The sequence below is a fragment of the Leptonychotes weddellii genome, chromosome 10 (assembly GCF_054177405.1).
Source record: "Leptonychotes weddellii isolate Sample4059 chromosome 10, ASM5417740v2, whole genome shotgun sequence".
Lineage (NCBI taxonomy): Eukaryota > Metazoa > Chordata > Mammalia > Carnivora > Phocidae > Leptonychotes > Leptonychotes weddellii.
The window spans coordinates 737667-751962 of NC_138378.1; the positions used below are offsets into that span (position 1 = coordinate 737667).

At 62.1% G+C, this 14296-nt stretch overlaps 1 protein-coding gene across 1 annotated transcript in view; it reads right to left on the bottom strand.

Annotated features, from left to right (window-relative positions):
• Positions 1–13409, bottom strand: part of COL20A1 (collagen type XX alpha 1 chain) — a 25536-nt gene extending 12127 nt beyond the window's left edge. The window contains exons 1-18 of the mRNA XM_081832251.1: positions 13328–13409; positions 11221–11331; positions 8588–8731; positions 8296–8439; positions 6900–7058; positions 6450–6569; positions 5806–5970; positions 4906–5064; positions 4501–4670; positions 4102–4231; positions 3207–3352; positions 2992–3115; positions 2691–2830; positions 2104–2233; positions 1483–1625; positions 1188–1320; positions 706–848; positions 375–504 (exon numbers count right to left, since the gene is read on the bottom strand). Of these exons, the coding sequence (XP_081688377.1) occupies positions 375–504; positions 706–848; positions 1188–1320; positions 1483–1625; positions 2104–2233; positions 2691–2830; positions 2992–3115; positions 3207–3352; positions 4102–4231; positions 4501–4670; positions 4906–5064; positions 5806–5970; positions 6450–6569; positions 6900–7058; positions 8296–8439; positions 8588–8731; positions 11221–11331; positions 13328–13409 (2473 nt within the window). The remainder of the gene's footprint in view (positions 1–374; positions 505–705; positions 849–1187; positions 1321–1482; positions 1626–2103; positions 2234–2690; positions 2831–2991; positions 3116–3206; positions 3353–4101; positions 4232–4500; positions 4671–4905; positions 5065–5805; positions 5971–6449; positions 6570–6899; positions 7059–8295; positions 8440–8587; positions 8732–11220; positions 11332–13327) is intronic.
• Positions 13410–14296: the final 887 nt, after the last annotated feature.

The following is a 14296-nucleotide window of genomic DNA, read 5'->3' on the forward strand; positions in this document are numbered from 1 at the left end:
AGGGTCTGGGGGTCCAGGTGGGGTCTGGATGGGAGTGAGGGTCTGGGGTCTGGCTGGGGGTCCAGCTGGGGTCTGCCTGGGAGTAAGGGTCTGGGGGTCCAGGTGGGGTCTGGATGGGAGTGAGGGTCTGGGGTCTGGCTGAGGTCTGGCTGGGAATGAGGGTCTGGGGTCTGGCTGAGGTCTGGCTGGGAGTGAGGGTCTGGAGGTCCAGCTGGGGTCTGGCTGGGAATGAGGGTCTGGGGTCTGGCTGAGGTCTGGCTGGGTGTGAGGGTCTGGGGTCTGGCTGGGAGTGAGGGTCTGGGGGTCCAGGTGGGGTCTGGATGGGAGTGAGGGTCTGGGGTCTGGCTGGGTCTGGTGGTCTTGGTGCCACTCACCCGTCTGGCCTGTGGCGGACACTGGCGTACTCTCCCCTGCTCCGTAGACTGCCGAGACCAGGACCCTGTATTTGGTGGCTGCCAGCAGGTCGGGGAGCGTCACGTGGCTGCTGGGTCCTGGGACAGAGATCTGGGAGGGGGGACACAGTCACCTAACCCTCCCTCCCCCTGAGCATCTTTGCTCATTTGGGCATCTCTGCTCTCATTTGTTTGTGTCCTGCCGGGGAAGACATGCCCCCCTCAGCAGACAGGGTGGGCCGTGCCTCCCCCACGGTGCCCGGGACCTAGGGGCCCATGAGGGGCATGGCCTCCCCGCTCCTCCAAGACCCACCGACTTCTCGGATCCCGAGCCCGAGGCCAGCACGTAGGTGAGCCGGTAGCGGAGGACGTGGCCGCTTGGGGGGGTCCAGCTGACCCGCAGGCTGCTGGGTGACTCGGAAGCCAGGGCCAGGTTGGAGGGTGGGCTCCGGAGTGCTGTGAGGCAGGCACCCCCATGAGCACCTGGGGGCTCAGAGAGGGCGGCCCGCAGGGTGGCCAACACGCCCTCCCACCACGTCCTGCTGCCCCTAGCCTCAGCACGGACGGGGCCACTGCCACAGGCCAGCCCCAGGAGAGCCTAGAGGATACGCGGTGACGTGAAACCTCGGTCCCCCCTGGGAACACCTGCCGGGGGGGTCTGGGGAGAGCCGTGGACCCCGCAGTCAGGCCAGAGGGCCAGGGACTCAGGGAGCTGTCTACGGCTCTGGAGTCTGGGGTCCCTCTGGGCTGTCCCTGCTCCTCACGCAGCTGAGGGGCGGAGCAGGGGTCACCTACCAGGGGTGTAGCGGAGGGACACTGGGTCGCTGCGGGCCCCATCCCTGTAGTAGGCCAGGATGGTGATCTCATACTCCAAGTGGCTTCGGAAGCCAGGCAGGACCGCCATGCCCAGGTTCCCTGGGACAGAGATCTGCGGAGAAAAGGGACAGGCGTGCGCCCTGCAGACAGGTGTCCTCGTGCGGGCTCCGCCCACAGGCCGCAGGGAGGCAGGTGCCCCAGGATGAAGCGCCAGGGTCTGAGCTCTCCCGGAGCTGGGGGGCAGGAGGGTGGTCTTCCTCTCCCCACACCACACCTCACGGGCCTTCCCGTCTCCCAGGGGAGTCCACTTGATCTGGTAGACGAGCACTCCAGAAGCCGCGGCGGCCGCCCACTCCAGCTGGACCTCGTCCCCAGGGAGCTCTGTCACCGAGAGCTGGCTCGGGCTGGGGACCTTCCCTGGAGACAGAGCAGGGACACTGAGGCTGGGGCGGCAGGGCCTGGACAAGCAACAACCCTGAGGAAGTGGCCGCTGTGCCCCACTGGGGCTCGTGGGGGCCCCACATGCCCCCGCCCTGGGCGACTCGCCAGAGACCCGCCCCTGTGCGCGTGAAGGTTTCACTGTTGCGGGACCACACTTGGGGGTGGCTGCCCGTGGCGGGGCACAGGGGACCCTAGACCCCACACAACAGCCATGCCATTCCTCCCCTTTCCCAGTGCCCGGCTGCAGGCTGGGCACGGGTCCTGCTTCTTGAGGTGCCCCGGGTCACGCCCTCCAGGGCCCCATGCCCCGCATCACATGTGTCCGGTTACATGTGCACCCACCTAGCTCAGCACTGCACGGGGCAGCACCTGGGCCGACGTGTTTAGCTTGAACCACCCATCGGGGGAGGGATGAAGCCAGCCTGGGGACCCCACCCTAACCTCAGCCACTCACGTGTGGTCAGGCGGCCGGTCAGCGTGGAGGAACCGCCCGCAGGGTAGAGGCAGGTGACGCGGACAGAATACGTGGTGGAGGAGGAGAGAGGGCCCAGAGTGGCTGAGGTGGCGTTCCCAGGGGCCTCCACCTGCAAGGCGGACAGGCACATGGGTGCAGGCCTGGAGCCAACTCCCCATGCCAGGGAGGGGTCAGCCCCTGGCAGGAAGGAGACCCTGGCCTGGGATGTACACTGGAGGGGGTACCCACCCCACGTGTGGGGCCTCCTGGGCCCTCGCCCGCCCCACCCCCTCTCTCAAAGAGCCCGGCTCACAAGCCCCGTGCCCTGCACCCTGCATCACAGATGTCATTTATGTGTATTTGTCTGATTCCTAGCTTCACACCTGTCCCTTCCCTGCCCCTGCAGACTGGGGCCCCCAAAGGCCGGGATGGAGTCAGCTCCACAGCAGGCCAAAGCTGGTGCCTGGGGGCTCCGCCAACACCCAACAACTGTGAACGCAGGGTGTGGGGGGGCTGGGGGTGCTGGCCCCTGTGTTCACCTCATCCCCGCTGGACCCCAGGTCCCCCAGTGGCCCAGGCTCTCTCACCTGCCCGGAGTGGCTGCCCTCACTGGAGACAAAGCTGACCCTGAACAGGCGCACGGGCCTCGGGATGCCCTCCCAGAACACGCGGGCTGAGTCGTGACTCACATCCGAGAAGCCGAGGTGTCTGGGGGGCGCCAGGGTGGCTGTGGAACACATTGTAGCCTCAGGGACCAGCCAGTGCCCTCTCCCTAACTGGTTAGGGGCCACCAGAGGGGTCTGGGATTCCCCACCTGGTGGAGGGCTGAGAGGAGCCAGAGCGGGGCATCTGCCCCAGGGGCAGCAGCCTGTGGGGCGGGGCACTCACCGGTCCTGGCACGGATGCCCTGGGCCTCGCTGGCCTCTGTCCCTTGCAAGCTCTGCACCCAGACATCATAGTCTGTGCCAGGCTCCAGGCCGTCCAGCAGCGCCTCTGGCTGTCCCACCCGCACCTGCAGGGGTGTGGCACTCGTGCTGGCCCCTGCCCACCCCATCTGCCCCCGGATCACCCTCCTCTGCCTCCCCTCCCAACTGGCCTCAAACCTCTCTGCCCTCCTCCTGGCCCCGGGGGAAGGCCGGCAAGCATCGCACGAGGTACTGTGTGGCCCCAGCCGAGGGCCGCCAGGTCAGGCGGATGGTTCTGGGGGTCACGGCAGCCAGGGTCAGGGCCTGGGGCGCAGGCAGAGGCGCTGGGGGAGGGGGGACACTTTAGGAATGCAGCACCTTGCAGAGAGCATGCACACACACCGGGGGGCCTCGCTCAAATGACAAAGGGCCCAGGTAAGTGCAGACCCTGTGGAGGGTCTCAGTGGAGATAGAGGTGGGAGGGTGGGGGACGCCCCACAGGCCAGTCTGACCCAGCCAGACTTCATTTCGGGCTGGGTTTCCAGCTGACAGCTCTGGGGGAACACAGCCACCTGTGGGTTTCTGGTTAAGGCTACCTGCCCTGAGTGTGGGGGTGCCATGTCCTCAGGTTAGAAACCCCACAGGAAGCCACGTATCGTGTGGCCCAGAAATGGCAAATCCATGCAGACAGATGAAGACTGGGGATTGACAGGGGCTGAGGGGCTGGGGGCAGTGGGGGTGCAGAGCTTGTCTCCCGGTGAGGATGATACTCCACAGTCGACCGCGGACACACCGGGGACTAGACTGACTGCTGAGTCTCACACTAACAGATGAGTTGCACGACGTGGGGATTATGTCTCAAGAAAGCTGTTGAAGGGGCTCATGGCAGGCCAGAGAGGGCGAGAGCCCCACAAAGGCTTGAGCAGCTCAGAAGAGGACACCGAGGGTCAGAGAGGCCCAGCGACCGGGCCTTGGTCCCACAGCAGGTGGGCTGAGACCAGGCCAGCCTCGGCACCACCCCTGCTGGCGGGAGGCTCCAGAGAGGCTATGGATAGGGTAGCCCCCAGCCCCGGCCCGGCTCCACCCCACCCACCTGTGGTCACAAGGCCCCGCAGGCCCTGGCCGACCCCGGCCTTGCCAACAGGGAACACAGACACCAAGTACTCGGTGCCGGCCATCAGGCTGTGAAGCTCCGCGGACGAGGTGGGCCCCTCCACCACCACCTAGAAGAGGAACCACAGCAGAGCCCGCGGGGTGGGCTCAGGGGTGGGGAGTGCAGAGGTGCAGGGGGTGCGGGGCGCAGGGGTGCGGGGCGGGGACAGGATCAGCTCTGCTGGGGCTGAGGTCAGTCCTCGCCTCCCACGGTGACCTTGGCCACCAAGCAGCCATGGGAGGCGTGAGCAGCACACACACTCCCTCTCTCCCCTCGGTTCGCGGGCCACGGCTGGTGCCCTTCCTCCATGACGCCGCGTCACGTGCAGCCCTGACTCACCTCCTGCGGGGTGCCGCCCCCGGAAGGCCGCCACGTGATCAGATACTTGAGCGGCAGCTGGGGGGCTGCGGTCCAGGACAGGCGGACGCTGGAAGAGGTCACCTGGGTCACAACCAGGCTGGTGGGAGTGCAGGCGGTGTCCGGGGCCGGGGTGGCAGCGGCCGGTGTACCTGGGTGCGAGGGACGGTCAGGGGCCCAGCAGGCAGCCTGCGTTAGTGGTGCTACCTGCTCTCCCCGGCGGCCACTTCCAGGAGGGCAGGTGTCCCCCAGCTGCAGACACCCTCAGAGCCCTGAGAGCCGAGGGGCACGGGGCTCAGGGCGTCCCATCCAGGGGCCACAAGCGCCCCCTCCCTTTGCCCAGAGTGGCCGGGCGGGGCCGCAGCCAGCAAGGGTGACCCCGCTCACCAGGGCCCCGGCTCCCGCCCTGCACCTTCTGGCAGATGAGGCGGCTGAGCAAGCCGGCCAAGGTGCCGAGCTGCGGGAAGTCCTGCACGTTGTGGACGGTGATGTCCAGCGGCGGGGACGCCAGGAGCTGCAGCTCAGCCTCATCCGCGTTCTTCACGCCTGCTCACAGGGGAGGGTGGTGAGGACGCACCTGACCCCACCCACCCAGCGCTGTTGTCCCATCCTACAAGCACGACCACAGGCCCCCGGCCCGAGTCACCCAGTGGTCTGCGGGGGCCTTCCCAAGCCCTGTACCCAAGATCCCACAGGCCCCAGAACCGTGTCACCTGACAGGGCCCCCGAGAGACGGCAGCTGGGCGCTGGTACAGGGGGGCTGGGCTCCCAAAGGCCCCTTGCAGGCTGTGCCGGGGTCTCTATGGAGTTTGGGGCCAGGGGGGAGGCCAGTGTGCTTTCCTCAGAGTCCCACGCACCCCCAGACCTACTCGTGAACCCGGGGCCTGGGATAAAACCATGATACAATGGGATCTGGGCACCAAGGAGGTACTCTGCCCCCAGGAGCCCCCAGATCTGCAGTTCCCTTCCCAAGGGACAGAGATAAGAAGTGACTGGTGAAGTGAGCAGAACGATGTCACGGGGGCGCCAGGGCCTGTGACAAGGTGCGTGGGGCACACGCAGAGGGGGAACATCCACACATGGCACTGAGAACTCGGGGTTTTGCTCGGGAACCCCACATCGTGTCCCCCGTCCGAACGCCCATGGGTGCTCAGCTCCTCGGAGCAGGGACGGGTCCTCCCTGTGGCACAGACGCCACAGGACCCCCAGCCCTGGGGAAAAGAAGTGGGAGTGCAAACTGCCCCCCGCGGCCGTGAGAACCCCAGCCGAGGGCCGGGGGCTGCTCACCCACAGCAAAGACGGCAACACCCAGGTCCTTGAGGACATGGCCAGCAGCACGGACATCATCCTGGGATTTGCCGTCCGTCACTAGGATCACCACCTTGGCCGCCTCTGGACGGGTCCCCGCTCCAGGCTTCAGGTTCTGCTCCCGCACGTGAGTCAGGGCCAGGCCTTGCGCAATCGAGAATCAAGGGCGTGCGGCCCCACGCGCCCCTCCTGGCGCCCTCCCTGCCCGATCCCACTCCACCGGCCAGACCCCAGCACAGGGCCCACCGAGTCAGTCCCGGCCCCGCCAGGCTGGGGGCTCCAGAGTCAGGGACCACCGCGAGACCCAGGGCTCTGCCTGCGGGAGACGCTCCTTGGGGGCTGCTTCCACTCGCGGCCCCTCCTGGAAGCTTCTACCCATCAGAGGAGCCGCTCGCTTCTAGGAAGACAGCCTGACGGAAAGCCCTGTTTTCGTCAAAGATAATTAAGGGGTGACCTGCTCTTTACGAAGGTGTGAATCAGGCTCAGCACCCACATCACACTCGGCTTGATTTACATTCGGGTTTTCAAGTCTGGGAGGCTGACCTGCGGGATGGAGCCGGGGCTTCGGGACAGAGACCTGGACAGACCCCCCAAGGGTGGGGTCACTGGGGGCCCAGGCACACCTGTGAACGTGTTTCCCCCTCTGTAGCGGAGGCTGCGGACAGCTGTCACCACCTCCTCCTTGGTGCGGAAGGCGCTGAGGTCCCACTCGGTCTGGGGGTCTCCACTGTACTGAGTCAGGCCTGGGCGGGGGGCAGGTGCTCGGTGCTGAGCCGACCACCCAACACACAGCCTCACTGGGACACCAGGGAGGGCACACGTTTACACACGGACAGTCACCAGAACGTCCCCCAGCCCCTGTGGGAGCCCCCACCTGCCTGGCCGGGCGGGGGGGTCAGTGTGTTGGCGGCCAGTGATACCGATTGGCAGGGCTGTCCTTCGGTTTCCCCAGGAGGCTCCGTGCCTCCTCTCCGACTTCCCGTTTCTCAGAGTTGGGCCTCCCGTGGGTGCTGGTAGGAGGACTAGTGGGGACGCCTGGCAGCAGGGCCACAGGGCAGGGGGCCGGTACCTACCGACTTGGACTTTATTTGGCCCAATTTCAAAGGGCTCGATGATGCTGGCCAGGAAATCTTTGACCTGCTGGAAATGACCGTGGCCAATACTCCAGGACCCGTCCACCAGGAAGATCATGTCCACGGGTGTGGGGGGTGTGCAGCGGAACTGGGGGCTAGCTGGGTGGGGAGGGAGGGAGGGAGGTGAGGAGCTGGGCCAGGCCCACACCACTGCAGGAGCCCCCATCCGCTCCAGGTTGGGCTCCAGCCCCCCGGGTCTCCTTCCCTGGGGTTGGTGGAGGGTGAGGGGTCGCGGGGCTCTGGCCTCAAGTGTGGCAGGTGGCCACGTCTTGGGGGCCCTCACTGGACTCAGAAAACCCCACGTGAGCCCTGGTTCATCGTGTCAGCGCTTTGAGTGCCCCCAGGGAGGGTTAATGAGACTCCCAGGCGCGTCTGCCTTCCAGTGACCTCGGCAGGGCCAGTCCCTGCGTGTGGTTGTCAATGTGGGGGCCAGTGGGCAGAGGCTAGCCAAGGGGGTGTTGACTGGGGGGCGGTCAGCATGGTTGGCAGCTCTGGGCTGAGGCCTCGCTGGCTGGGGTGGTGGCTTGTCCTGATGACCTAGGAGCTCTTTGGACACCAAGCCCCTGCCTGGGTCTGGGGCTCCCCGAGAGTCTATACTCTCAGTGCCTCCAGGCCGAGCCCCAGACCCAGGACAGGCCCCTCATGAGGACTCCTGGGTAGCGTGAGTGCAAGGAGACCCCCATCTAATGGGCACAGCCCTGCCCTCAAAGCCTTGTGTCGTTGGGGAGACCGTCCTGGCAGACCCCAAGTCCAACGGGGGACGGTGAGGGCGAGAGAGGGGCCGTGTCCCTCTGAGGAAGGAGATACCTCTTTCCATCCCAAGTGTGATTGATGGGGAGACAAAGTCAGAGACATCCCAGGCCTGGGGGAAGAGGCATGGCCGATAGAAATGTCACACCTGTCTGCCCTGCCCTGGGTCACGCAGCCCCTGCCCCGAAAGCCCACAGAGGCTGGTGCCCTGGTGGTTTTACCCAACTTCTCCATCGTTCCCGCAGAGCCCCGGGCCTGGCTCTGCCTCTCCAGGTTTGTGGTGGGCTGAGAAGGGGCCTTGTCCCCTGAGCCCCTGGGTGGGCGCTGCTCCTCGCCAAGCAGTCCTGTGGAGGTCACAGTTGTGTCACCTCTCACCTGTCACACTCAGACTGGGCAGCAAGGGGCACTGGGGCCCAAGCGCACCCCCAGTGGGGGACCTGCCCCCGTGAGCCTGGGTGAATGCAGGAGAGCGGCCGGCATGCTCAAGGAGAAGCTGGAATGTGAGGTCAGGCGTGAGGAAGAGCATCCCGGCCGCATGAAGAGCAAACCTTGGAAGGTGACTTACCCTCACCCGACTCTGCACCACCAGGAGTGGGCGGGTCTTGGCTTGGGGACAAGGCAACTCGGGGCTCAGGGTCTGGGCTCCCCACGTGGAAGGGCATGGGCTCCACGGCTGCCTCCAGCGGCATCCGGCCACTCCTGCTCACAGAGTGACTCTTCAGATCCTCAACTGCAGAAAGATGCGAGGGGCTGTCAGGGTCCCCCACCCCGAGGTGGGAGCAGGGCCTGGGGGGCTGCATGGGGAGGGGGGCCACAGCTCCTTTCCACACACACACCCACTCTGAGGCTGGGTTCCTTGTGCAGGATTATGGACTTACTCACAAACTCCTGCTGCGCCAGCAGGGCATTCCCTGAGCTGGTGAGCTCGAAGATCTGCACGGTGTAGCCCTTGGAGGGGCTCAAGCCCCCCACCGTGGCCTTGGGGGTCTTGGTGGTCAACATCACCTCCTGTTCCGCATCCCCTGGGGTGGGGGTGGGGAGAGAGATTGAGACAACCAAGGTGGGCAGGTGTGTGTCTATGCACATGCATGTGTGCGTGCATGTCACAGAGTGGGTAAATACTCTCGACATCTAAAATTTAAAAAGATTACCCAAAACTGCTAGTCCAAATTGCCTCTGTCAGAAACAAACACAATTTTTTTTCTGAAGTAAGACAGTGTTACATAAGGTCATAAATTATTTCCATAAGTTTTCACAACAGCTGGCACTCAATGAAGGGCAACCAGGTGTACAAGGAACAAGAGGAAGTGACAGAAAGTTAAGAGAAACAACAGACAATAGGAAGAGACCCACGGATTTTCCAGACAATAGAGTCAAGGGGCTTTAAATTAATTATACTAACTAGTCTGAAGACTTAGAGATAAGCCTATGAATTTGGGTATCAAACTAGAAACAATAAAAAGGAAATTCTAGAATGTAAAAACCAAATGGACATTTTCCAAATGGAAATTCTGGAATGGAAAAACAAAAAACTGAAGTTAGGAATTCAAAGAATGACTTAACACCTTCTTACACATAAATGAAGAGATAAATAGTGGAATACAGGTCAGGATAGAAAACACAGAATTAAGAATGGAGAAATAGGATGCCTGGGTGGCTCAGTGGGTTAAGCGTCTGCCTTCGGCTCAGGTCATGGTCCCAGGGTCCTGGGATCGAGTCCCGCATCGGGCTCCCTGCTCAGTGGGGAGCCTGCTTCTCTCTCTGCCTCTGCTGCTCCCCCTGCTCGTGCTCTCTCTCTCTCAAATAAATGAAACCTTAAAAAAATAAATTGAAAATTACTTGAGACCTAGGAACCACATAAAGTGTGTGGATTCTGTTGGGATCTCAATTCAAATAAATTAAGTGTAAAAAATATTTATCAGACAAGTTGGAAGATGAGAACACAACAAAACATTTAATGGTAGCTCTGAAATATTTTCACTTTTTAGGCATGCTAGTTGTACTGGAGTTATTTCTGAGTCCTTCCCTTTACTAAAATATTTATAAACAGAATTATATGATTATACGATGTCTTGGATTTGCTTTAAAATAATGCAATATATAGAAGGGGTTGGAGACAGAGATCACACAGTAGTGGCCATATGTTGATAACTGTCAAAGCTACATCATGGGAACATGAAGCTTCATTACACTACGGTCAGTCTCTTCTTTTGCAGGTGTTTAAATTTTTCCATAAAAATTGAGTTTCAAAGAGGATAAGGAGAGAAAAAAATACACACACATATATATAACAAGTATAACAAAAAGAAAACACAGGAAAATGATAGATTTAAATCCAAATATGTCAGTAATTTCATTAAATGTAAATGGAAAAAAACGTTTCCATTAAAAGGCAAAGACTGTCACATTGGACGAACACCACGGGATCACGTCCTCCTTAGAAGGTGCACCTACGGTGCCAGGTGAGGGAAGGCTGAGTAGATGATGTCATGCAGGCATGCCCAGTGGAGCCAGCAGCCCTGGCTGCGGAGGGGGCGTAAGGGAAACCTGACGAGAGAGAACGGGAGCACTGCACAGCAGGAAAGCTCTGTCCAGTAAGAAGATGGAAAGATCTAGACTTGTGTGCACCTGAAACGTGGCCTCAACATACAAAGCAAAATTTGGTGAGACAAGCAGAGGAAGACATTTCTAGCACGGTGGGGATTTAAGATATTTCTCTCCGTGACTAATAGGATAAGTAGCCCAAAAAATTAACAAAAATAAAAAAGATTTGAAAAACAGGATAAGTAAATTTGGCTTAATCAAAATATCAGAAAACTGCCCCCAAGTCAGAAAGGGGGTTATTCTTGGTGGCAGAGACAGAATGGCGATGGGGAAGGGGCCTGAGTGGGGCTGGGGGAGCACCTTCCCACTCTGGGAGGGGAGCTCAGGCTCATTGGCTTTCTGCCAATTTCTGCAACTACGCACTCCTGTTTGCGGGCTTTTCTGTAGGTGTCAAACCTCAATTTTTGAAAAGTTTTCTTTTTCTTTGGGTGGGGGGAGCAGCAGAAGGAGAAGGAGAGCATCTCAAGCAGACTCCACGCCCAGTGGAGCCTCACATGGGGCTTGAACTCATGACCCTGAGATCAGACCTGAGCCAAAATCGAGCTGGACGCTTGGCCGACTGAGTGACCCAGATGCCCCAATTGCTGAAAACTTTTTAAGACGAGCAGCCAGCACCACGCTGGGGGTGCTCGTGGCCTCCCTCCTGTAAAATGTGAGTTAATCCTGCCCATCAGATGCCAGCTCGCTGGCGTGCAGAGTTCTGAAAGGGATCCAAGCTCGAGGAGGGAGTCCTTGTTTCTCCTAAAGGCGCTGACAGTGCCGTCGGCATGAGCTGGAGGTGGGGATGGGACTTCATAGGACTTATTCCCCTGCTCCCGTTCCCGCGGTACTTCCCCACCACTCACAACATGGGTGCTGGGATGGAGGAGCTGGGCACAGACCAGCACGCCGGCCGCCGGCCCCTTACCTGCCCTGGGCTTCAGCTGTACCAGGTAGCCGAGGCTGCCCCCTTCCGACTCCCTCCACTTCATCTGCAGCTGGTCCTCGGGCAGCACAGCCAGCCTCAGGCGGCTGCTCGCTGGGGGGACACGACCGGTGGTCAGGACTGACCCTGGACAGCACCCAGCAGCTGTGGGGGCCCAGCAGGGGGACACAGGAGAACCTGAGGCCCCGTCTGGGGCTGAAGGGGGACCGGGCCCTCCGAGGGTCCCAGGGGCGAGGGCCACCTGGTAGGTCCAGTGAGGAGACTGCGCCCACCCAGGGAGGCCTGCCCCGCTCTGTGAGGGGCGCCCCCCACCCTGCCAGCTGGGGCCCAGGCAAGCATCCAGGATCAGTAGGAACAGCCCCACTGGCGATCAGCAGCGTGGAGCCCACGTGGCCCCTGCCCCGGGGCCTGGAGCCGCCTCATTTCCCCAGCAGAGTCTACACAGCGCTGTGGGGTCCGTGGCCATCCTGGGAGGAGGAGGAGGGGCAGTAAAGGACTGAGGCCTGGGATATGGCCTGGCCTCCTGGGGAAGCTTCCGGAAGCTCTGTGGCAGGGGTGGCTATTTTTGGAAAAGGGGGACAGAGATGGGCTTCTTCTGGCTGCCCCATGAGAGCTGGGGCACGGGAGAAGGGCAGGGGTTGGGGGCGCCCAGGGCAGACACAATGAGCAACGGCTCACAGGGAGAAGCAGCTGGACTGGGCCTCCGGATGTGCCCAGCGGCTCCCGGGAGCACCAGGCTGAAAGGCAGGAATGCCTGATGGGGGAGCTATGAAAAGCCATTTGTGAGCGGGAACCCCCCAACTCCTGCTCATGAAGGGCCCTCTGTGTCTCATGGTGCCTCTGACACGTTGGGGGAGACATTCCCAGCTGCCTTCGGGATCTGCATGTCAGGGGGCCTTGGTGGGGCATGGGGCAGACAGTGGGGGGCCTGCCAGTGGGAAACCCCCCAGGAGCGCCCCCTCACCAGGGTCACCCCCGGGGCAGGCATCCCGGACATGTGGGCCCCCACCCACCCTTCCCTCCTCGGGACCGGGAGACCCAGGTCTGCCCAGAGTCCGCAGGGACCCTGCTGAACGCGGAGCTCAGTGTGTCCGTGGGCTCACTAGTGACTTGGCCCCACTGTGGCGTGATCCTGTCAGGGCCACGGGGACCCAGGGACACGCCTGATGACCGCGGCCAGTCTGCATGCCAAACCAGCACTGAGGAAGAGCGGTCAGCAGACCCGTGCCTCCCTCCACACGAGGTGTGGCCGTGTGGCATGCCCCTGTACCGTGCACGCATTCTCAACAGGGACCGTGAGTCAAACACAGCGAGACTCGGGCAGTCGCCCAGGAGGGGCAGCTTCAACCAGTGAGGAGGCAGGTCTCCTGCCCTCACAGGAGTCGCCGGGAGCCGCCCGGGCCAGGGGCAAAGCCAGGGCGTCAGCAGCCGCAGACTGGCCTTCCCAGAATCAGTCCAAGCCGGCCCCCTTCGTGGGGAGCTCGGCAAGGACGTCCACCACGTTCCGCACTGCGTCCCTTCTGGGGTATTCCAAAGACACGGAGATGAGTGTCACTCCCAAAGGGAAGCGATCAGACTGGGTCACAAGACGCTGTGGGGAGAGCCGGGCAGCCTTGTGTTCTCCCTGTGCCTGACAGTGAGCAGGGAAAGGACCAGAAGCAGGAGCAGAGGGCAGCAAATGGTGCTCTCCTTGGGGGGACAGGAGGGAAAGGGGGTTTCCCTCCTTACTCTAGACTTGGGCTGTTTGGAAGTTTTACATTGTAGAGGTGTCCTGAAATAATTCAAAAGAAAGCATGAATGTAAGACAGAGCTCAGGGCCAAGCGTGTCAGTAACTGTCAGAGAGCACGCGACAGCCTCCCCGCGCTGGGCTGACGGCAAGGCCGAAGGTTCCGCAAAAAGCCGCGGGTGGTGCTTTGGGCAGAGGACACAGGTGGCCTCTGGTGTCCTGTCTTTCCTCCTCGAGCACGCCTTCAACTCGAACAACAGCTCCCGGCGGAGTGTCAGGAGTGGAGGCAGAGGCCCCTCGGAGTGCGTGGGTCGGGCACGGACCGGCTCCACATTCCCAGGAAGCACCGCTGGTGTCCTTACCTTGTCCCTGGCTGAGTCCCAGGGAAACACCCAGCCACAGCCACAGCCAGAGCCCGAGGAGGGGGCACACGGGGGCGCTCATGGCGCGCTGCCTGTGGGAGGAGAGCCGTCCGTCCGTCCGTCCACCCATCCATCCAACCACTCCTGAGCTTCTCCACCCACACCGGGCACCCCACATACAGTGACCCCACAGCTGCTCCATGCCCTGTCCACAGCGGACCTGTGTCCTGCAAGGCAGGGCAGGTGCTTCTCTGGGTGAGAGGTCAGCTGCCCTTCCCCTGCCCGCTCCCGGGTGCGTCGGGCCCAGCCACAGCCTCTGGTCTTGCATCCTGCCCTCAGGACATTCTCACAGGCCGGCATGGGGCCCTGACTGCTGGCCTGGTCACTCACTCGTCATTAGAACAGACTGGGACAGCCGCTGCAGGGCCAAGGGGCCTGGGGAGGGAACGAAGCCAGGAAGGGGCAAACCCTGTCTGCAGCTGAGGGGTGTCAGAGCTGGGACCCCAGTCTGAGCACAACCCCTGGGGTCACGCAGCTGCCCTCTGCCAGACCCAGGAGGGTGTGTCCTGGTTGAGGACTGGCCCCAGTCAGCCTCTCAGCAGGCCTGAGAGGTCCTTGGAGGTAGGGTTGGGGTCCCAAGGGAGCCCTCTGGGGTCACCCTTCCATCCCCAAGCTGCACATGGCCTGGGGGGCTGCCTCTGCGGACAGTGCAGAAGGGACACACAGCACAGCACCTCGGGACCCCAGCCACCCCCAGGGAGGTGGTGGCCAGCCCCGCGGTGCAGAGTTGCTGAGCTCGCTGGCATCCTTGGGGCTGCAGGGGACTGGACAGCAGTGCATGGGCTCTGGACCCTCCAGGTCCCCAGAGTCCCCTCCTGATCCACATTCTGAAGCCAGACCCCTCCGCTCCCCAGTAACCTGACTTGGGGGGACCCCTCCCAGGGGCACAGAGGTCATGGCTGTGAACCG